This window comes from Thalassophryne amazonica, chromosome 19, assembly GCF_902500255.1.
Source record: "Thalassophryne amazonica chromosome 19, fThaAma1.1, whole genome shotgun sequence".
Taxonomy (NCBI): domain Eukaryota; kingdom Metazoa; phylum Chordata; class Actinopteri; order Batrachoidiformes; family Batrachoididae; genus Thalassophryne; species Thalassophryne amazonica.
The window spans coordinates 35,046,176-35,069,045 of NC_047121.1; the positions used below are offsets into that span (position 1 = coordinate 35,046,176).

The 22,870-nt window shown below is 39.9% G+C and overlaps 1 protein-coding gene across 1 annotated transcript; it reads right to left on the reverse strand.

The window, feature by feature from the left end:
• Positions 1 to 11,306: 11,306 nt before the first annotated feature.
• Positions 11,307 to 21,871, reverse strand: zbtb24 (zinc finger and BTB domain containing 24). The gene is made up of 7 exons (XM_034159437.1): positions 21,732 to 21,871; positions 19,494 to 20,327; positions 18,311 to 18,478; positions 13,076 to 13,159; positions 12,920 to 13,003; positions 12,750 to 12,831; positions 11,307 to 12,649 (listed from the first exon to the last, which is right to left on the reverse strand). Exons 2-7 carry the CDS (start codon positions 20,305 to 20,307, stop codon positions 11,827 to 11,829), a joined length of 2,055 nt encoding a protein of 684 aa, XP_034015328.1. The 5' UTR covers positions 20,308 to 20,327; positions 21,732 to 21,871; the 3' UTR covers positions 11,307 to 11,826.
• Positions 21,872 to 22,870: the final 999 nt, after the last annotated feature.

Genomic DNA, 22,870 nt, shown 5'->3' on the forward strand with positions numbered 1-22,870 from the left:
TTCAACATGCATCCACTCAGACAGTGGGCAGGAGACATGAAGCACAAAGCGCCTTTCATTCATGGTTTCATTTAAAACCAAGTAATTCTGAACAGTTTATCAAAATTAACAGCAAATCTGTCATTTTTATAAAGTGAAAATATGATATTGCACCTATTTTTAAAGTAATGCACTCATTTCTGAAGGTTTGAGCGTTAAACAGATGTGCCGAAAGACATTATGAGAAGTTCAAATGATCTGCTCTCATTACTTCCCCCGCGTCAAAATGCAAAGAATAGCAGCTGGCAGCCCGTGTCGCAGACCGAACGGTCCCCCCCTAAAAATCGGGCCGCCCTGCCTTCACTGCGCATGCGTCATTATCCGTAGTTCACTGATTATCAACTCGTTTCTGCTTCAAACTGCACTCCAGTCGTCATCTTTCTCAGTAACAAATATCTGAAGCTTTTGTACAACAATCATTTCCACATAAATTCAGCACTATTTCATCATAAAACACGGAGGAAGCGATCAGAGCGCTGCAGCTACATGAGCTGCTAGCTGATGCGTTCACTGCGCATCGCTCATTTCAAAGTGTCACCAAGTATCGCCTTGTTTCTGCTTAAAACTGACTTTAGAATGATTTAAGAGGTTTTAGCTTGTCATCTGATCGGTAAAGAGACTGTCTCAGAGCTCCGAAATGACGCATACGCAGTGGAGGCAAGGCGGACCAATTTTTAGTGGCGGGCCGTTCGATTTGCGACACTGGTCCGCCCCCTTCTACTGGGGGAGGGCTGAGCTTCTCACAGCGGTCTGTTTATTGCAGAACACATGACAGGAATTAACATGTAGGAGCTTAGGTTTTACAGATGTTCAGAGCTCTCAGGTCTCACTCATTCGGAGTGAGACTCACGCTTTAAAACGGTCCTGTCAGGCCTCATGCACTCGGTGTGAGACTCAATACGTTGTCATGCTCTCATGCTAATGCATGACATTCCACCAAAATGACCTGCAAGATAAGATTTGGTGGAAAATAATTCCTTGAGCGTATCTCAACTTGAGAGCTCTGGATGTTTCTGACCGTTAAGCTTTACGCACTATGCCAGCAAAAAAATTATGTTAGCAGACTGAAAGTTAGCATAACTAAATTTAACGAAAGCTAATTGGTCCGCTGATGGTTTTCAAAGTTAGCTGAAAAGCTAATCCGCTAACAAAAATGTTAGCTTTGCTAATTAGCAGTTTGTGGATTAGCGGAACTGTGGCCACCACTGGTCATATTGTGCAACACGTTTTAGTTTTCATAGCTTTCTTTGATATGTAAATATGGTTGTGGTTTTATACAAAAGATATTTAGAGCCCTCTGATTCCCTGTGCATGTACAAAATCCCGTACTGCAAGCAAAATCTAGGCCTGAAACAGTCTTAGGCACCCTAGCTTTCTTAGATATGTGGGGGTTTCTTTCTCCTTTTTTTTTTTTTTTTTTTTTTTTGTAAGTTAAATGTGGTAAAGATTGCAAGACTTTTTCAGATGAATTAAAAACCTGATTACAGTAAACAGGTAATAATAAATCATTTGATGAACATGGTGTAAAATCACAGGATAGTTCACCCAAAAGAATTCATTTTTAAAGGTAAAAGGTGGTCACATATTGATTTTATGTAGTATTTAAAACTTAACACTCTATTGTAAATTTGATATTAAGAAGCTTGCCATTATGTTCACAGCATGTTTGCTTTGCACAGTGGAACAGTGGTTGGAGGTGTGGCAAGAAGCAGCTCCTTTCCATTTAAAGCAACAAGCACAGAAATAAATTGTTCCCACCCATTAGTCAGGAAAGTATAGGATTTTTGGGTCTCCACAGTTTCCATAAGTAACTCCATAAAAACCACTGCATTTTCAGCTCTGACGTTTTGTGTTGTAATCGACAGCAGTGAGGACCAGTGGACAAACTATTTTGGGCTGTGTTAGTATCTTTAAACTTGCACAATGACGATAAGATAAAATAAAGACAGGTGGGCCTGTAAAGGTGCTTTAGATGCCTTGTTGCTAATCGCAGGATCCCGGTGGCCAGTGTTACTTGTTTTTTGAAGACCTGAAAGATGTTGGAGTACACAGTTTCGGTGTTTGTGGGGTGTTTTTCACTCTAAATTTGAATTCCTACATGAGTCTGCTTAAAAGGTGCACGGTATGACCCTTTTAACCAAAAATATCTTCCACACACTCCTCTTTTTGTCTGTATATTTCTTAAAATACATAAATGTTGACTTGAATCCATATTTATTTTGATTAAACACTCACTGCCATCACTCTTTATATCTTCCTAATTGCTCTTGCAAAAAGGCATCAATGCCAGTTGTATTTCCAATTCTTATCCTGGTTGTATCAGAAATGGTGCATGTAAATAAAGCTTGAAGAACTTCTCCTTTTTGTTTTTTTCTTCTTTCTTATGCGTTTTACTTTTATTTTTATCCTCGGAGCAGTTGCACATCTGCAGAGGTAACTGCGTGTATCTTAGAGATGATTTGCTATTGGACAACTACATCATGACTAGAACCAATCATATCCTGTACCCAGGAGGAATTGAAGGTGAGGTTAAGTGAAGATATTTGAAGAGGACTCACGTGTGCTGAGGTAGTTGGGCTGTGCAGGTTTTTAACGCATCTCCGAAATGAGAACAAGGTTATGCGAGACGTTTTACAGTGCTGACATCATCCTCCCAAACAGAGGTGTTCAGTGTAACGGTGGCACCCTGTACAGATCAAAGCTACATACTGTCCAGATGCAGGGGATGGAGAGGATGCTCGCCTCCATGGTACCACAAAAAGACGCTGTGTATGGCAAAGAATTGGCAGCAGAGTTTGGATTGAAGGAGACTTATTCTTCAGGGTGTGAAAGGTCAGATTAACATGTACAGTTTCCTCCTCATACTCACATGAGTATGAAACAGATGTCTTCTTTTAATCAAGGACAATCTGCAGGTTGTGGAAAATACAAATTTTTAGGTAATTAGTCCAACAAAGGGGAGGTGGTAATCTTCAGTAGCGATTTCTGTGCATACTATAGGAAGTCAATAAAAATAAATACCAGCACCTTTGACAGTCAGTTTAGTAATAAAGTTTAAATTTTTCATATGCACAGTATTGTGGTCAGAGGTTTGCATACACTCATGGCATGAATGTCCTGGTAATTTGGGGCTGTTCATGGTGTCCTTGAAGTATTCTTTTGCCAGGGTCGAGTGATTGTACCTCATGAAACCAAGAATTGGGTGCACACATTTGAATTTATGTTGGATCTTCTCTCAGCCACACAGGGTCAAAATTATACATACAGGCTCAAATATGTATTTACTGAAATCTTCTAATAAGTGGTGCTGAAGGTTCTACAGTGTCTTTTAATGTGACAAGGTAAAGGCCTATTATTGGCTAGTTGATGATCATGATTGATTACAACTGGTAGTTTCTCTTTTCCAGCATAAAAGGATGTGTTTGACAGCACTCACTGGACTGATCAATACTCAGAACAATGGGTAAGTCCAAGGAATTCGAGGAGGACTAAGAAGTATTGTAGATTTAAATAAGTTAGGAAGGTCTCTTTGAGCCATCCCTAAATAACTGCAGATTCCACGCTCATCGGTTCAAACAACTGTACAAGTATGTAAGTAAAAGTTGGCAGCTGTGTCACTGCTTTGCCAAGGTCTGGAAGAAGACCCGAACTGTCACCCTCAGATTAGAGGAAACTGGTTAGGATGTTCACGAACAATGCAGGAATGATAAAGGGTCAGGCCTCCCATGAACTGGAAACCACTGGAACACCAGTGTCACTATCCACAATGAAGCAAGTTTTACATCACTATGGATTAAGAGGGAGCCAATCAAGAATGAAGCCCCTGCTCCAAAATCAACATGTTCAAGCTAGAATGAAATTTTCAGCTGCCCACATGGACAAGGTTTTAATGGTGAGAGGGCACAAGCAGTAAGTGAGTACTTAGCCACAATGACAAGAGGTATGTTTGGAGGAGTAAAGGTGAGGCTTTCAAACCTAACAACACTGTAGCAACTGCCAAGCATGGTGGTCGTAGCATCACACTCTGGGCCTGTTTTGCTACCAGTGGTACTGGTCCATTGCACAACATGGATGGCATAATGAAGAAGGAGGACTACCTCAAAATTCTTCAACATCACCTCAACTCAACTGCTAGATGGTTGAAACTTGGCCACAACTGGGTGTTCCAACAGGACAATGACCCTAAACACTGGTTCTGGGTTGGATAAAGCAGAAATCTGGAATGACCTTCCCAAAGCTCCAACCTAACCCTAATGAAAATTTGGGGGCTATGCAGAAAAGCCAGGTTTGTGCCAGCAAACCAACCAATTAAAATGAACTCTACCAATTCCGCCAAGAAGATTGGTCAAATGTCCAGCCAGGGGCATGTATAATTTAGACCTTATGTGAATGAGAGAAGATCTAAAATAAATTCAGCCTTGTGCACCCAATTCTTGTTTTTTTTTAAAGTTATGAACGATGTACACCAATCATTCCACCCTGACAAAAGAACAGTTCAAGGACACCATGAACAGCCCAAAATGACATTTATGTCCATGATGAGCATATGTAAACGTTTGACAACAACTGTACATCTTAGCCTTTTCAAATTGTCAGATTATTCCTATTCATCAGGAAAATTTCCTGAACAATGATGATATTCATACTAAACACTTCTGAAACTGTCATGAAATGCACTGAATAACCAGACAGTGTGTGTTTCAGACTTGTGTTCATGTGCAGTTGTGTCTGAGTGATGGCAGCAGATTGCGGGCCAGTGCAGCAATCCTCAGGGTGTCATTACTCACAGAGGACGTCCTGAATTCTGAAAGGGAAGCAGGGCCTGTTTGTCTCCAAGGCAACAAAGATCATCTTCTGTGTGATAGAAAACCAAATGTAGTGGTCTTTATACAGTGCTATGACAACTCATACTTAAGTACAAGAATAAGTCCACTGAACAGAAGAATAAACAGCAAATATCCCTATAAATATGTTCACAAAATGGCTTAAAACAATTCTTTATATTATTGCATGACCTCATATGAGCTGACGGTGTCCTTGATAAATGAGATGTTTTTGTTTTGGGGAGTTAAAATAGCTCAGAAGATGAAAACCTCGCTTGAAATTTCTGTTCTACTTAAAGATCTGATCTAAGTTCAGTTTGTGCTGTGAGGTTTCCTCCTGATCATGAAGCAGCTTCACGTCTTCAGAGATAGCTGGGACTGAAGACACTTTTGGTTATCAAAGTGTTCATTACCCCTGATTGCTGTAAAGACAAAAAAAAAAAAACCTTTACATGTAGGAGGTGGAGACACAGTACACGTGTTACAGTCAGGGTTCTCTTGTGTTGGCTTGGTTAGGCCTGGGAACACACTCTGATGCATCACCACATAGACCATGCCACAGAAACACCCTGGATCTTGACAGACAACAACCAAGGTAGACAATAGGTTGATACCATCACCTGAAAGTGTCAGTCTACCACAGGCAGGTGAACCATGAGCATCTGCTTAGGCGTCCGCTTGGCCGTCTGCAGTTACTGGGTTCCTCAACCTTGAAACACCTGTGTGCTGGATCATGCCCAGAGAAGCATGCCACATGGCCAAAATGTTGTAGTTCATGTTCCCTCACAATCCAAATGATAGTCCTCATTGCAGCCTCCCTAAGTAACTTGTTTGTCACAAAGTCTTTCCAATGGTACCCCAAGGATCCTCTGAAGAGAGCTAGTACATCTAGTTGGCTACTGTTTACCTTCCAAGTCTCACAACTGCAGACTGCAAGACATGATCATAAAAACTTGGACCTTTGAGCTCAAGTGTCTTCAAGCTCCTCCCAGGTACCTGGGAAATGTGTCCTTCTGCAGAGGATATTGCATATTCAACACCAGTCAGAGATTGATTGCACAAATGACTTATTTTACTACCTGTGGTACCTAAGGTCTTCCCAGTGGATACGGGTGTTCCTCAGGGATGTAGCCTATTCTGGCTCCTACGCTGTTCAATGTGTGCATGGACTGGGTGTTGGGTGGGGTTACTGTATGGAAACCAGCAGTTTTGGCCATACACTTTTAATGGCTGAAACCAGGAAGTCACTGAAAGCCTGGATGTTTAGTCTTGATCCAAGACAACAGCAAACTCAGACACCCCATTTCCTCACTCAGCTTCTAAAGTGGGTATCATTTATTCAGTAAACAACACAGCATCATCTACTGAAATCAAGGTCAGTAAACCCTTCCTCGCTGGCAAAGAGACCCAAGTTACTGGACTCCATGAACACGCAGTCCAGGAACAGAGTATGAACCAGAACACATCCCTTACATGCCAGAATTCATTGGAGCTTGGTTGGAGGGTTTTAATTTAGCATTATGACAGCACTGGTTTCATTCTGTAATAATTTATAACTGATTGGAGTACAACCAAATGTAATACCATCAGAGTAAATTTAATACTGCAAAATTTACAGTATAAGGGTTAAATTTGTCTTGTACTTCAGTATTTTTCCCTTTTCTTTGTCCTCGTTCCTTCTATCTACCTTTCTATTCATCACTGTCCTTGCATCACTCATTTTACTCCCTTAATATTTACTTCTCCTTCCTGTCTACTCTTCATAATATAGTACACTATTGGACAAAATACTTTGGTGACCAGATTCCCATTGTTTTCCTCCAGATGCAGATATCCTGAAATTTTCAAATAATAAATTAACAGGCTCTGCTTTGCCTTTCTACCTCTATCCGCCTCACTCCTTCCCATCTTTGCTGCTCATCACAGGGTCCTGATGGCCACTAGAGGTCGCAGTTGTTTGTTAAATATTACCACATTCTGAGGGTGGTATGCTTGAAGTTGATAAATAGTAGGATTGCAGTGTTGTGGGTTATTTGCTCTTATCAGTTGCATGTTGCCCTCACCTGTCACAGGTTTGGAGGTATAACAGTGTTACTGGATCTACAAGTGACAGTTTGATAATGCTGCAGGTGTCATACCACCAGGCCCGAGTCACTCAGAAGAAAACAATAATCTGGAAAGTCAAACACATAACCTTTATTTAACCAGGTTAGTCCCATTGAAATTGAGATTTCTTTTGCAAGGGAGACTTGGGGCCTGTTCCATAGACTAACAAAATAAGCCTGGCTTATTTGGTAATCCTTTATGTAACAGGCCCCTGGGCAATTATAAAGTTCCCAATTCACCGAACCTGCATGTCTTTTAAATGTAGGAGGAAACCGGAGCACCCGGAGGAAACCCACGTATACACAGGGTGAACATGCAAACTCCACACAGAAAGGCCACAGGTGGGAATCGATCCCATGACCTTCTTGCTGTGAGACAGCAGTGCCAACCACTAAGTCACCATGCTTTCTGGTTAAATTCAAAGAGCACAATGAACCTTTATTACAACAGCTTTACTCTGCCTGCCTCCAGTTGAAGGTATGAAATTCATCATATTAATAAAAATAATAATAATAATAATAATAATAATAATAATAATAATGAAGACCATAAAAGAATAGCCTAAAAATGTGATTTACAAAATTTTACTTTTCCTCACTGCCATGTTCTCAGTCCAGGATTGATGAGTACTGCTGGATTATGGAGCAGGGTGTGAGTCTGATGGTCAACAGGCACAAATATTTTAATGTTTTCTGAATTTCAGACTCTGCACACTGCATTACTGTCAAACCAACTGAAAAACCAAAAAATTGACAAAGAAAGCATGTGCACTATGCCCCCCCCCCCCCCCCCCCCCCCCACACACACGTCATTTGTTAGCTCAGTTTGCCTCTTTAACGAAGTGCAGGGTAAAGATGTGCATTATGCACATTGATTTTGAAATTGAAAATTTGTTTCTTGCCCTGTAGGTATGGACATAATGTAAGGTCTTAATTTGAAACGGAAAGAGTTTTGAAATGTTGAAATTCAGTGTCTGACCTTGAAGGCTTGCATGCACTGGTGCCACACCCAGTACACCACCCACAGAACTACCTAGGTCCTGGATGTCAGCCACCCAAGTAGACTACTGGTCCAACTGGTTTTGACAAAGTAAAAAACAATTTCATATCTCTGAAATTATTTTTGAGGTTTCCTTCTTCATAACTGCATCAATCTTTTTGCAGAATTTCTCCAACACATTTTAAAGGCTTTGCAAAAATAATCAAATTACTTGTTATAGTTTGAAGAATTAGGTTTACTGATTTTGTTGTTTTGGGTTTGTGCATCGTGCACTATGGCTTATCTGGTTGTTTTGAAATTTTAGTTATTTTATTTATATTGTTCGTGCATGCTTCCTTGGTATTTGTTGTTGTTGTGTGTATATATATATATATATGTCTGTCTGTCTGTGTGTACATTCTTTATTTTTTATAGTATAAGGGGTGGGTATTTATATGCTTTGCTTCTGCCTACACCCTTTCGGCCACACAAGTACACTGTTAAGTTGTCCTTTTTATGAGTTTTTGTTATTGTTGATTTGTGTGCTGAATACATAAATTCATTCATTCATTCACATTTTCAGTTTCAAATTGGACACTCATTTATTTCTTACTGCATTTTGTTTTTGATGTTTGAAACCTGCAAGTATGAAGCATCATTGTAAAGTGCTTATTTATAGAAGTATAGTCCATTTAATAGTGTAAATCAGCAATACTCATGATTATACCAGAACACATGTATGAATTAACTCAATGCCATTCTGGCCAAAGTCCAACTACCCTATAACATGGTTTCTCAAACCTTTTCAGACAAAGTACCATTTAACCAATAAAACAAATCTACTAGACCACCTAACTCCCCAAATATCCTATAACACTTCCCATTCCAACAGTAGAGTATAAATTACAACCTACAACCTAACAGTGACAGCTTTACAAATGCAGCCAGTCTGCCCTGTGTACATCTGATCCAATCAGACAGACACCTCTTTGGAACACCAGGGGCTGTGTGTGTTACTCCAGGTGAAAATGGAGTTGCGTCAGGAAGGACATCCCGCATAAAACTTGTGTCAACTATCAATGCAGATCTGGCTGTGTCCTCTGTAGCAACACCAAACAAATGGGAGCAGCCGAATGGACAACACTGACAGACTTTGTGTTAAACTTTGAAGTCATTTTTAAAGTTTGAGAAACATTTTAAAGTTAGAATATGATCATTTAAAATGTGATATTTTACCAATATACTCACACCAGACCAAAGCTGGCCTATAATACTCATATGAAAATCAGCGGAAGGCATTTTATTCAATTCCTACTTTCTGCATTACATTTTAAAATGGTTCTGAGTGCTAGTTTCAAAAGCACAATCCTGTTTCTATTTTTGTCAGGTACACACGCGACAATTCAGCAGTCCACTCTGGAGCCTGGCATCCCACTGCAGAATTTTAACATGGAGCAGATACAGCCAGGAAACATTTTAACATCCAGGATATGTAAACCGAGAAAACCACAGGCTTTTAAGGTGGCAGTAATTAAACCCTTACTTAAAAAGCCATCACTTGACCCAGCTATCTTAGCTAATTATAGGCCAATCTCCAACCTTCCTTTTCTCTCAAAAATTCTACAAGAGTCAAGACAGAAGTCAGACTACCAGAGCAAGAATTTTAGCTGAGGAAGCTTCTGTGATTTGAAGCGAAACATCCTCATGTCAAGCAACCCAGTCCAGTCGAAGATTCAAGCTTCTCTACTCTTGAAAGGGTAGTTGTAAAACAGCTAACTGATCGTCTGCAGAGGAATGGTCTATTTGAAGAGTTTCAGTCAGGTTTCAGAATTCATCATAGTACAGAAACAGCATCAGTGAAGGTTACAAATGATCTTCTTATGGCCTCAGACAGTGGACTCATCTCTGTGCTTGTCCTGTTAGACCTCAGTGCTGCTTTTGATACTGTTGACCATAAAATTTTATTACAGAGATTAGAGCATGCCATAGGTATTAAAGGCACTGCGCTGCCGTGGTTTGAATCATATTTATCTAATAGATTACAATTTGTTCATGTAAATGGGGAGTCTTTTTCACAGACTAAGGTTAATTATGGAGTTCCACAAGGTTCTGTGCTAGGACCAATTTTATTCACTTTATACATGCTCCCCTTAGGCAGTATTATTAGAAAGCATTGCTTAAATTTTCATTGTTACACAGATGATACCCAGCTTTATCTATCCATGAAGCCAGAGGACACACACCAATTAGTTAAACTGCAGGAATGTCTTACAGACATAAAGACATGGATGACCTCTAATTTCCTGCTTTTAAATTCAGATAAAACTGAAGTTATTGTACTTGGCCCCACTAATCTTAGAAATATGGTGTCTAACCAGATCCTTACTCTGGATGGCATTACCCTGACCTCTAGTAATACTGTGAGAAATCGTGGAGTCATTTTTGATCAGGATATGTCCTTCAATGCGCATATTAAGCAAATATGTAGGACTGCTTTTTTACATTTGCGCAATATCTCTAAAATTAGAAAGGTCTTATCTCAGAGTGATGCTGACAAAACTAATTCATGCATTTATTTCCTCTAGGCTGGGCTATTGTAATTCATTATTATCAGGTTGTCCTAAAAGTTCCCTGAAAAGCCTTCAGTTAATTCAAAATGCTGCAGCTAGAGTACTGACAGGGACTAGAAGGAGAGAGCATATTTCACCCATATTGGCCTCTCGTCATTGGCTTCCTGTTAATTCTAGAATAGAATTTAAAATTCTTCTTCTTACTTATAAGGTTTTAAATAACCAGGTCCCATCTTATCTTAGGGACCTCTTAGTACCATATCACCCCAATAGAGCGCTTCGCTCTCAGACTGCAGGCTTACTTGTAGTTCCTAGGGTTTTTAAGAGTAGAATGGGAGGCAGGGCCTTCAGCTTTCAGGCTCCTCTCCTGTGGAACCAGCTCCCAATTCAGATCAGGGAGACAGACACTCTCTCTACTTTTAAGATTAGGCTTAAAACTTTCCTTTTTGCTAAAGCTTATAGTTAGGGCTGGATCAGGTGACCCTGAACCATCCCTTAGTTATGCTGCTATAGACTTAGACTGCTGGGGGGTTCCCATGATGCACTGAGTGTTTATTTCTCATTTTTGCTCTGTATGCACTACTCTGCATTTAATCATTAGTGACTGATCTCTGCTGTCTTCCACAGCATGTCTTTTTCCTGATTCTCTCCCCTCAGCCCCAACCAGTCCCAGCAGAAGACTGCCCCTCCCTGAGCCTGGTTCTGCTGGAGGTTTCTTCCTGTTAAAAGGGAGTTTTTCCTTCCCACTGTCGCCAAGTGCTTGCTCATAGGGGTCATTTTGACCGTTGGGTTTTTCTGTGATTATTGTATGGCTTTTGTCTTGCATTATAAAGCGCCTTGGGGCAGCTGTTGTGATTTAGCGCTATATAAATAAAACTGATTTGATGTGATCTGAAAAAAATAATTGAGAAACAGAATAGGGGGAATAAAACTTGGTCTGCAGACACACCTCAGAGTGCTCTGCTCACCTCTGACAACCGCATCGTATGACGCAAGCCCCCTTTAACACAAATTGCTGAACAGTAAATATATATTAAGGGGGCACCTCCTTAATAGTTAGTAGGATTTTAAAAAGGAATACGTAGTTTGCACCATATGTCATGCTTAGTTATCATGTTACATGTCATAGAATCCAATGGATGTCGATGTCAATGTTTTTGGACTGGAGCCACTGTATAGTCTGTTCAAACATAATCAACAGCATTCTTCATTTTAAACTTCACACTGTTGTCCCTTTGTGAAGGTGTGCACTGCTGTACTCATTCAAGTGCACCAGTTTTATCAGCTGGTTGGCCACATGGTCTTAACGGTCAGCTCTCCTGTGGAAGCCCGGTGGTGTACAGGTAGGACACCGTGCCCGCCTGGATCTGGAAGGTCTGACCCTGGATGTGGTGGCTGGAGATGTGCTCACTGGTCTGACTGATGGAGATGGGCTGGCTGTTCTGGCTGCTTATGCGAATGGCCTGGTTCTGTTGGTCCCGCCCCCCCTGTCCCTGTGAGGGGATCGACTGGTGCATCACCTGCAGCTGCTGGATGGGCCTTTGCGCCATCTGAAGGGGCTGTGGAGGGCCGTGCTGGGCCTGCAGGTGCTCCATTGCCTCTTTACTTAAAGTAATAACGTGCATCTGCTCAGGCTGAGCGCTGTGCAGTATCTGTCCATCCACCACACCGAGCGTGTGGATCTGAGAAGTCTGGTCCACCATGCTGCTTTCAGAGACCAGAGTCACATTCTGCACATGTCCTGATGGCTGGGTGAGGAGGGTGAGTCTAGAGTTTGCTGGGTCTGCCGGCATGTCCTCTGTGGTGATGATGCTGATCTGGTCTTGGCCTGGGACTAAATCGATGTTGTCTTCTGTCACCACCAGCTGGATTTGCTGTTCAGAGTTGGGGGGAATCTCATATTCTTGCAGCTGCAAAATGCTGCGCACCTCATCTGGTACTTCCGCTGTTGTGACTCTCTCTTTGGTGTGGGTTTTGGTGTGTGTTTTCAGATTGTCCAGGCGGGTAAAGGACAGGTTGCAGAGGAAGCAAGTAAAGGCTTTCTTCCCCGAGTGTGATGCGACGTGCCGTCGCCTCGCACTGGAATCTGAAAACGCTCTGCTGCATATGCTGCACTTATACGGCTTCTCACCTCTGCAAAAAGAAAAGTCATGTTTTCATCTGATGGTTAAAAAGGCTGACGTTATGTCACACTTCAGAGACGCAGTTTCACTCTCATCTTGTATTTTCACACCTGTGAATTCTGATGTGCGTCTGCAGCGTGTTTTTGACTGTAAAACACTTTCCGCAGATCTCACATGTGAACGGCTTCTCTCCTGTAATGATATTTTCATGAACGGCAGCAGAACTTTCACACACTGACTACAGATTATCTACTGACTTCTTTTAACTGTGTAACTTTACCTGTATGAATTCTCAAGTGCTTTTTCAGCTGGGCCGTGTCCATGAACTTGTGATGACACACAGCACATTCAGGAAATGATTTGCCTTTGAAATACATAAACAAATAAACCAGTATGTACTTTTGAATGGCATTGCTGTTCGATGAATGATTCTTACCTGTGTGAACTCTGTAATGGCTCTTCAGTTGCCTCTTCTGAGTGAAGGCCTTCCCGCATTTATCACAGCTAAAGGATTTCTTTTCTGAGTACACAGAATAAAAAAATAATATATAAAAAACCTCCAGTATATTACAAACCACCAAGCTTTATTTCTGATTCATACAAATGAAATCCCATTGATACTAATCCCATTTTATTTCTGAAATTACTAGTTCTTAAAGTTAAATATTACGTCAGTCTGAGATTTTCTCAAACTGCCCAGATTACAGCTGTCAAACTCGGGGCCCAGGTGCAGGAAGACCATGAACCAGGAATTTATTGTTCAAGAAATACCCCACCATAAATTAGTAGTGTGCCCATGCAATATATTGGTTTGATATCAGCCCAATATGGGCCACAATTACTGGATTGGATAGTAAAACATAAAAACAAAATCCAATCCCATGCAAGTCTTCTACTGCACATCTGAGTCATGTAGTGGGCTATGTGTGTTTTCCTTTAGGGAAGTGGAATATTTGTTTTGCATAGATGTTTTGTTAGATGGCTGGATTAGCAAAGTACAAGTTAAGATGGGGGGGAAATAGCATTGAATAGATATCTCAACACCCTTACCATAAATAATCAGCTGCCCATTGTGCCAACATTAACAGAACATGAATTCAATGTAGCTTTTAATTATTGATGAAACCCTAAACAGGATGTTATTTTAAAGCAGCCAATCAGACAGCAGAGAGAGCGCTGCAAATTGCTGAAAAGAATAACTGGAGTGAGAGACAATAACAGTGGCTTTGATATGGAACACAGAAGACTGGAAAGTAAACAACCATCAACAACACAACAAACGGGGAACATAATGACAACACTTCACTGCTTTAAAATTAAGGAGTTGCAGTTCAACTCTGGATTCACTGTTTGACAATTCAAGTCCAACTCAACCCCACTCCGTTAGGACAGAAACTGGCCAGCATCTAGTGGTGGGCAGATTGATCCAAATATCAACACCGACGTTGGTATTGATCGATACCAGTGTAATGAGATCAATACTTTATTTTCAGTTTCTCTCCTGTATGCACTGCTGCATTCAGAAAAGAAGTGCAATGAAATGGAGAAATTTTGTTTTATTTTTGTATTTCTTGAACACATATTTTCCTTGAAATTCTACTTGTTTTATAAAATGATGTGGAGTGACAATTTAGTAATTTTAAGAAAAAAAAATCCAGCAAAGAAGTGCGGTGAAGGGAGAAATTTTTGTATTACACTCGACCTCAAAGAAAGAATTTGGTTTCGTTTGTTCTTGAGTAATAATTTTGTGCACTTTGTTTATTTAAAAAAAATCCAGACATGACAATGTATGGGGAATATTATCTGAAGTGGTTACAGTTATGGCAGCTGTAATGTTAAACCTTGGGGCTATTCTTATGGCAGCTGCTGCAACTGATGTTCTGTGACTCAGTGTGTGTTGTTAACTCCTCGTTAGTATAATGGTAAGTATCCCCGTTAGTCATGCAAGAGACAGGTTCGATTCTCCGAAGGAAGACTTTTAGTTTTTTTTTTAAGTCCCTTCATATAAACCAACATTTCTTGTTTCAGTTATTCTTTGGGTTCATGTATCTCTGTAATATTTAGGTTATTAAGATTAAGGTTAGAGTGTGTGTTAGGCTGTCACGTCACTGCCATAATAATAACGTATCAATAAATAGTTATGGCTACTGTAACAATATCCACAGTCAAAATTGTTTCGTTACTCTGTATTTTCTGATAATAAAGTCTATTTTTCTAATGATAAAATATCTTCTATTTACCTATAAATTTTGCCCAAATTTTGTCCTGGGTTTTAACAAATGAATAATCCAAAGGAAAAACAACACAAAAACACTTAAAGGCCATGAAGATTCATTCAGATTTAGCAGTTTCACGATACAACCACGTAAATTATTAAAAAATGTCGGTATCAGCAATACTAGTCCAAAATGTCAAATGTTACAAAATCTTTTGGGCCACACGTTGTTCTTGTTCCACTAATAAAATAAAAGATCTGTGCCAAATTCTATTATAATCGTACATTGTTTATGGGCCCCCCCACAAAGCAACAATTTTCCCCAAACAAGAAATGTAGTAATCCAGTAATGTTCTCCTCTGGGTGGCCAATCAACCATCACTTTTTGCGATTAGAAGCCATCACTTGTCAATCAGAATCACCTGTATTGTCATTGTAATTTGCATTAGAACGAGATTTGAGTGCAACTCCAAAAAGGTGCTTTCCGTGGTGCAAGTAATTTTTAGACAAATAAGGATAGTGAAATTTAACAGTAAATTATTCAGAGTATATGTACAACTAATATAAACATAAGATAAAAAAAATAACATGTGGACCAAGTAAAACGAGAATTATATATAACTGTGGAATTATACTGCACGGGAAAACTGCACACGGTTTACAAATATTGCACAAGAAACGTGAAAGGTGTACCTGTAAAAGAAAAATAATGGCATCAGAGTTTTCTCCCGTTAGGGCAGACCTGGACAAACTGCGGCCCTTTGCATGTCTCTGTCCGGCCCTCATGAGGTCTGTGATTACAACCCCTGGCAAAAATTATGGAATCACCGGCCTCGGAGGATGTTCATTCAGTTGTTTAATTTTGTAGAAAAAAAGCAGATCACAGACATGACACAAAACTAAAGTCATTTCAAATGGCAACTTTCTGGCTTTAAGAAACACTAAAAGAAATCAAGAAAAAAAGAGTGTGGCAGTCTGTAACGGTTCCTTTTTTAGACCAAGCAGAGGAAAAAAATATGGAATCACTCAATTCTGAGGAAAAAATTATGGAATCACCCTGTAAATTTTCATCCCCAAAACTAACACCTGCATCATATCAGATCTGCTCGTTAGTCTGCATCTAAAAAGGAGTGAACACACCTTGGAGAGCTGTTGCACCAAGTGGACTGACATGAATCATGGCTCCAACACGAGAGATGTCAATTGAAACAAAGGAGAGGATTATCAAACTCTTAAAAGAGAGTAAATCATCACGCAATGTTGCAAAAGATGTTGGTTGTTCACAGTCAGCTGTGTCTAAACTCTGGACCAAATACAAACAACATGGGAAGGTTGTTAAAGGCAAACATACTGGTAGACCAAGGAAGACATCAAAGCGTCAAGACAGAAAACTTAAAGCAATATGTCTCAAAAATCGAAAAATGTACAACAAAACAAATGAGGAACGAATGGGAGGAAACTGGAGTCAACGTCTGTGACCGAACTGTAAGAAACCGCCTAAAGGAAATGGGATTTACATACAGAAAAGCTAAACGAAAGGCATCATTAACACCTAAACAGAAAAAAACAAGGTTACAATGGGCTAAGGAAAAGCAATTGTGGACTGTGGATGACTGGATGAAAGTCATATTCAGTGATGAATCTCGAATCTGCATTGGGCAAGGTGATGATGCTGGAACTTTTGTTTGGTGCCTTTCCAATGAGATTTATAAAGATGACTGCCTGAAGAGAACATGTAAATTTCCACAGTCATTGATGATATGGGGCTGCATGTCAGGTAAAGGCACTGGGGAGATGGCTGTCATTACATCATCAATAAATGCACAAGTTTATGTTGATATTTTGGACAATTGAAAGGATGTTTGGGGATGATGAAATCATTTTTCAAGATGATAATGCATCTTGCCATAGAGCAAAAACTGCAAAAACATTCCTTGCAAAAAGACACATAGGGTCAATGTCATGGCATAGGGTCAATGTCAATGAGCAGATCTGATTTGATGCAGCTGTTAATTTGGGGGATGAAAATTTACAGGGTGATTCCATATTTTTTTCCTCTGCTTGGTCTAAAAAAGTAACCGTTACTGACTGCCACAATCTTTTTTTCTTGATTTCTTATAGTGTTTCTTAAAGCCAGAAAGTTGCCATTTGAAATGACTTTAGTTTTGTGTCATGTCTGTGATCTGCTTGCTTTCTACAAAATTAAACAACTGAATGAACATCCTCTGAGGCCGGTGATTCCATAATTTTTGCCAGGGGTTGTATTATTACATATATTAAAAATGTCAAGCTTGTGTGTTGAAAATCATTAGAGAGGTTTATTTGGGCATATTTAAATATTTACATATTATTACAATAATAAAAAAAACCTATAAAAGCTATTAAATACGTAATTTTTTGTAAAATTTGTAATGGGAGACAGCAGAGTTATCGATGGTGTGGCCCTCGGACATAATTCAGGTTCCCTATGTGGCACCTTGTAAAAATTAATTGCCCACCCCTGCGTTAGGGTGACGTTGCCTTGCCAGCAGAGGGAGAGGAAAATGTGTCACTCTGGGAGACCTCTAAATCTTATATGATTGAGTTCAAATTTGGTCTGTACCTATAAAACCCCAAGTGGAACAAAAACAACATGTGGCCTGAAGTCTCTCACAACTTTTATTTTTTCACTTTCTTACTTCCCTACTGGTCCTGTTTTTACTTGGTATCAGACTGATACCAAATCTTGCAGTAAGGCACATTACTACCAGCAGCCCTCAGGTAGTACGACTATGACACTACTACAACCCCTGGCAAAAATTATGGAATCACCGGCTTCGGAGGATGTTCATTCAGTTGTTTAATTTTGTAGAAAAAAAGCAGATCACAGACATGACACAAAACTAAAGTCATTTCAAATGGCAACTTTCTGGCTTTAAGAAACACTATAAGAAATCAAGAAAAAAAAAATTGTGGCAGTCAGTAACGGTTACTTTTTTAGACCAAGCAGAGGGAAAAAAAATATGGACTCACTCAATTCTGAGGAATAATCACCCTGTAAATTTTCATCCCCAAAACTAATACCTGCATCAAATCAGATCTGCTTGTTAGTCTGCATCTAAAAAGGAGTGATCACACCTTGGAGAGCTGTTGCACCAAGTGGACTGACATGAATCATGGCTCCAACACGAGAGATGTCAATTGAAACAAAGGAGAAGATTATCAAACTCTTAAAAGAGGGTAAATCACGCAATGTTGCAAAAAATGTTGGTTGTTCACAGTCAGCTGTGTCTAAACTCATTAACGAGTCTTTCATTGGATTCAGGTGTGTTGGAGCAGGGAGACAACTAAGAGTGTCAGGAAGGTGGCTCTGGAGGACCGAACTTGGCCACCCCTGACTTAAGTCACTATATGTGCACAAGCATTAACAAAAAACCAGCACTTGCATAGAATGTGACAGAGCACATCAGATGGTACCTTCATGAAGGTTCATGTGTTCCTGTAGGGAATGTTTGGTGGCCAGTGCTTTGGAACAGACGGTGCACACAAATGGCTTTTCTCCAGTGTGTATGCGCTGATGAACCAGGAGCGTGTGTTTCTGGGTGAAACCTGTTCCACAAACCAGGCAGCTGAAAGGCTTCTCTCCTGGAGAAGTGTCACAAAACATGAGTTGTACTGGAGAGTGTACAGATGCAGTTACATAAGAGAAATTTACTTAACTTACAGAGTGTAGTATAATTTTTCAAAAATACGGGTGACATGCTAAAAACATATTAGTAAGAAATGCAAATGCCATTGATGAGATGATTATGTTGTGTGAGGTGACAGTCAGCAAATAAGACGAGAATAATGGTGGTAATCTGTCACTGCATAAAAGCAGTTAATAGTGTTCAAAAAGCATTTACATCCACTTAATGCAGTGCCCAGCCCCTCTCAATACTTCTGCCACCCTAACCCAAATCCTAAACCCTAACCCTATATTGAAACAACTCTCTTTTCATGGGATGCATGATAAATTTTTATTCCTGGGGTTGTTTTCCATTGGGATTTCCAATGTAAACCATATGTATGTGAAGAAATATATTATTTTTTTAAAATACCACAAAAAAGAGCTAAGAAATGAGGGCATAAAAAGCAAAGATAACAGTTTTTACAAAAGAGAAACAAAAAAGGATGAGGAGATACTGGTGTAGAGTAAGAAGCTAAGAGTATTAAAAGAACATGCATGGGGTGGACATGCCTGGACATTATAATATCTGTCTGTGCCTCAGGTTGACAAAATGTTCTAGAGGCTGGTTGTTTAGGCGTACGAAACTACAGTCCCAACAAAATAAAAGAGGACACACAGGTGTTAGATCAGAGTACTTCTGGTGTAAACTGTGTACACTTTGACCTGCTCTCCTTTTTTTTGCTGGCAATAAAGACTTTGCTGCCCTGAATTCTGACTCCTGCTGATGATTTTTGAACACCGATAAGAAGACTTTTCTGAACAACCAAATACAGCTAAATACTTAGAATTAAGTCAAGTGACCAAGGGCCTCGGTCTCAAGTCACCACGGCAAGAGGGGTACTTAGAGAGCAGTCTAGAAATGATTATGTTGGATTGAATTTAAATAGATTTAATATTTTTCTTCTTGAACATTTCTTGCCATCTGATTACCTGTGTGAGTCTTTTGGTGCAGCTTTAAAAACACATGTTTTTTAAACACTTTGCCACAGTCATCACACCGTGCCTCGGTGTTGGGGTATTTCCTCTTCCAACTTCTTTTTCCAGGCTCTTTCCTTCCTGCTGTGTCACTTCCCATCTTGTAGTTCTTATATTTCTGCGGTGGTCTAATTTTGCGTTTGCAAAGCTGGCTCTGATGTGCCGCTGGATTATGATCCGCATCGTCTTTAATTTGCCACTCCAGATTTCCATCCCTGCAGTCCACATTTCCAAGTGCTCCTTCCTCTGAGTTTTCACAGAGAGCATGGCTTCCCGCTGACATGTCCACACTTTTCTTTGGCCGTCCTCTTTTACGTTTTAACTGCCCCGACACTACGGATTCATCTGCCTTGATCTCCTCACCTCTGACCTCTGCAGTGACACGTGTGTTGATGAGCTCAGTGAGCACTGTTACGAGGTCGCTGACCCCCATATGATGAGCAGTGGCCAGAAGTTGCTCTGTCGCACTTTTCTGCACACACACCTGGGCTCTGTAGATAAACTCTAGCACCGCTGCCACAGCCTCTGCTGCCATCCCATCCAGTCGGTAGGTCGACTGATTAAGCTGATCTTCTGCTGTGAACATAATGGAGAAGTAGTCGCTACTCGCCGCCAGCAGGGCTTTGTGCGCTTTGAAGTGCACATTTTCTGCAATGAGAGTGATGTCACACAATAAATCCTTTTTCCGGAGATTGTTGAACTTGCTCAGGATGCTGTCCTTATGTGACTCTGAGTGAAGAGCCATGAGTGATGTCACCGGCTCAGACATGTTCCCTCAAAACTCTTTTCCTGCAAGTCAGAAACGGGAAGCCATAATTACACAAATGCAGTGTTGGACATCTTGACTTTATAGAGAATACCATGAACTATCACTTAAAAGTTATGTTCTGAAACAAAAGGAATGTCACATTCTACAATTTATTATAAACATCTTACACTGTTGTCTCATATTTGAAAACTATGCTATAAACAAAAGTAGCAATGCACAAAATGCATTAAATAGAAGCTGTATGCCAAGAGTGCCAAATAAAACCCGTACAAGTGTGTTGCCCATGGGGATCTACGGGCTCTAGATCGGGTAGTGTTTTAAATAGGTAGCTGACATTTTTCAAGGGTAGTAATGAACTGAGTTGGAATGGCATGTGAGTCCAGAATATTTTTAGAACCTTAGACCTCAACCTTTTAATTTCTTTTTCATTTTTTTCATGTTAATTTACTGTTTTCATCATATACACACTTATTATTATTATTTTATTATTGCTTATATTTTTCATTAGATTATTAAATGGACTACAATGGAAGTAAGTGTTTTCACTTTCTTGTGTCATCCATGTATTTAATATGTTATAGTTTATAACATATTTACAATTATATTTTGTACTTACATTGAGCTTACTAAATAAAATCAGGCTCACACGCGCACTATTTTCCTCTCAAATTATAACTGGACTCCCTCATTTTAACCAGATCCTGAACATGTTGAGGTAAAAGTTTATTTTTAACTTTATGCATGATTTGTATTGTGATATAATCAACCAAGTCCCAGAATTTCAAAATATGTAAACAGACAAATAGTGGGTCCGTTGGCTAATGATATGGTTTATTACTAATAATTCTTATAGCTTTCTTTTGTAATACAAATACTGTATTTGTTTTATGTGTGCTTCCCCGATACCCTTTCAACCTTTTTTTTCTCCTGTATATTCGTTAAATTTGTTTTATTTGGTTATCTTCGTTTCTGTTCTTTGCCGAGACTCGCGATGTAGTTTGTTGCTCAATCGGGGTTGCTGTGTTTTTGTTTGTGAGATTTGAGATGTGCCTATTTGTTTGTATTACATAACTTTATTTATTGCTTTTTAAAAACTTATTTTAAAGGACATGTACATAAACAAAAACAACTACAGTGTGAGGGCACACCACATCTTTAAACTGCAATGCATAATGTGTCTCTTGTAGTCAAAACTTAGTAAATACATTAAAAAAAAATACTTTTTGCGTGTAAAGTGAGACCGACTGGTTAGCTTAGCATGCTACACCGAGTCAATAAAGCCCCAACAGACCACGACTAACACAAAGTGAAAATGTGTTATTGAGAGAATATAAACAGAATAAAAGGCTTCGTTCGATGCAAGCGCTAAAAATATCTAAATCATTCCCAAATCATTTTAAAATACTAAGCTTTCAGGGCCTTACTTGCTGGTACGACCGCTGCTGGAGGAAGGTCTCGGAGGAGACGGGTGTTATCGCGAGACGAATGATTTGGACCTTCATCTACTCCCAGCGGAGGCTTCCGAACTCTGACGCGCCTGCATTACCTGTAAGTTATTATCCTAAAATTAAAAATTACTTAAACAAAATTGCTTCTTTTTCCCCCTCTTAGGCACACATAACGTTATTCTGTCCTGCCAGAGCTCTTTGTACACTGTCGGCGCAGAAGCCACAGTGTTGCACACTTGACTTGCTAGTTCGTCAGCGAAAGCAGGGGCGTAGGCAGAAATAATAAAAAAATCAGACAAAAATCAGACGGGCCCAACCTTTAGGGTTGTAGGTAAGGTGTAGGTATTATAATACACCGTTTGAAAAAGTATGCCTCGTTTGGACATTGCAAGCGGCGTTATCATTTAGCCTACAGCACTGGCAAAGTGATCTCCCAGAGGCAAAGAGGTCTCCCAGAGTGACACATTTTCCTCTCCCTCCGCTGGCAAGGCAACGTCACCCTAACGCAGGGGTGGGCAATTAATTTTTACAAGGTGCCACATAGGGAACCTGAATTATGTCCGAGGGCCACACCATCGATAACTCAGCTGTCTCCCATTACACATTTTACAAAAAATTACGTATTTAATAGCTTTTATAGGTAATTTTTATTATTGTAATAATATGTAAATATTTACGTAAATATTCACACGTCAGACACAAGTACTTTTCATGGATAATGCAAGCTGCAGTGCAGAGCCACACACACACACACATAATTCAGTGCAAGTCTGGTAGCCTACTTGGCTCGGCCTAAACCCAAAATGTCAATAGGTATTTAAATAAGGCATTGTTTCAAAAATGAATTCCAAGTTTAATGATGAACACATCTCAGCCAACTGCACAGACGCTGTGTGCACAGTTACACAGACGCAAAGTGTCAGACACAAGCACCCCATGGACAATGCAAGCAGCAATGCAACGCTTAGTCATGTAAATTTCTTTAAAATAAAAATTCAAAATATATCCGCAACATGAAAACAGGTTGGCTCGGCGGCCAAATTAAAAACCATCAGAACGGACACCACCATGATTCGTGGCAGTTGCAATATAATATTAACAATTAGGCCTATTTA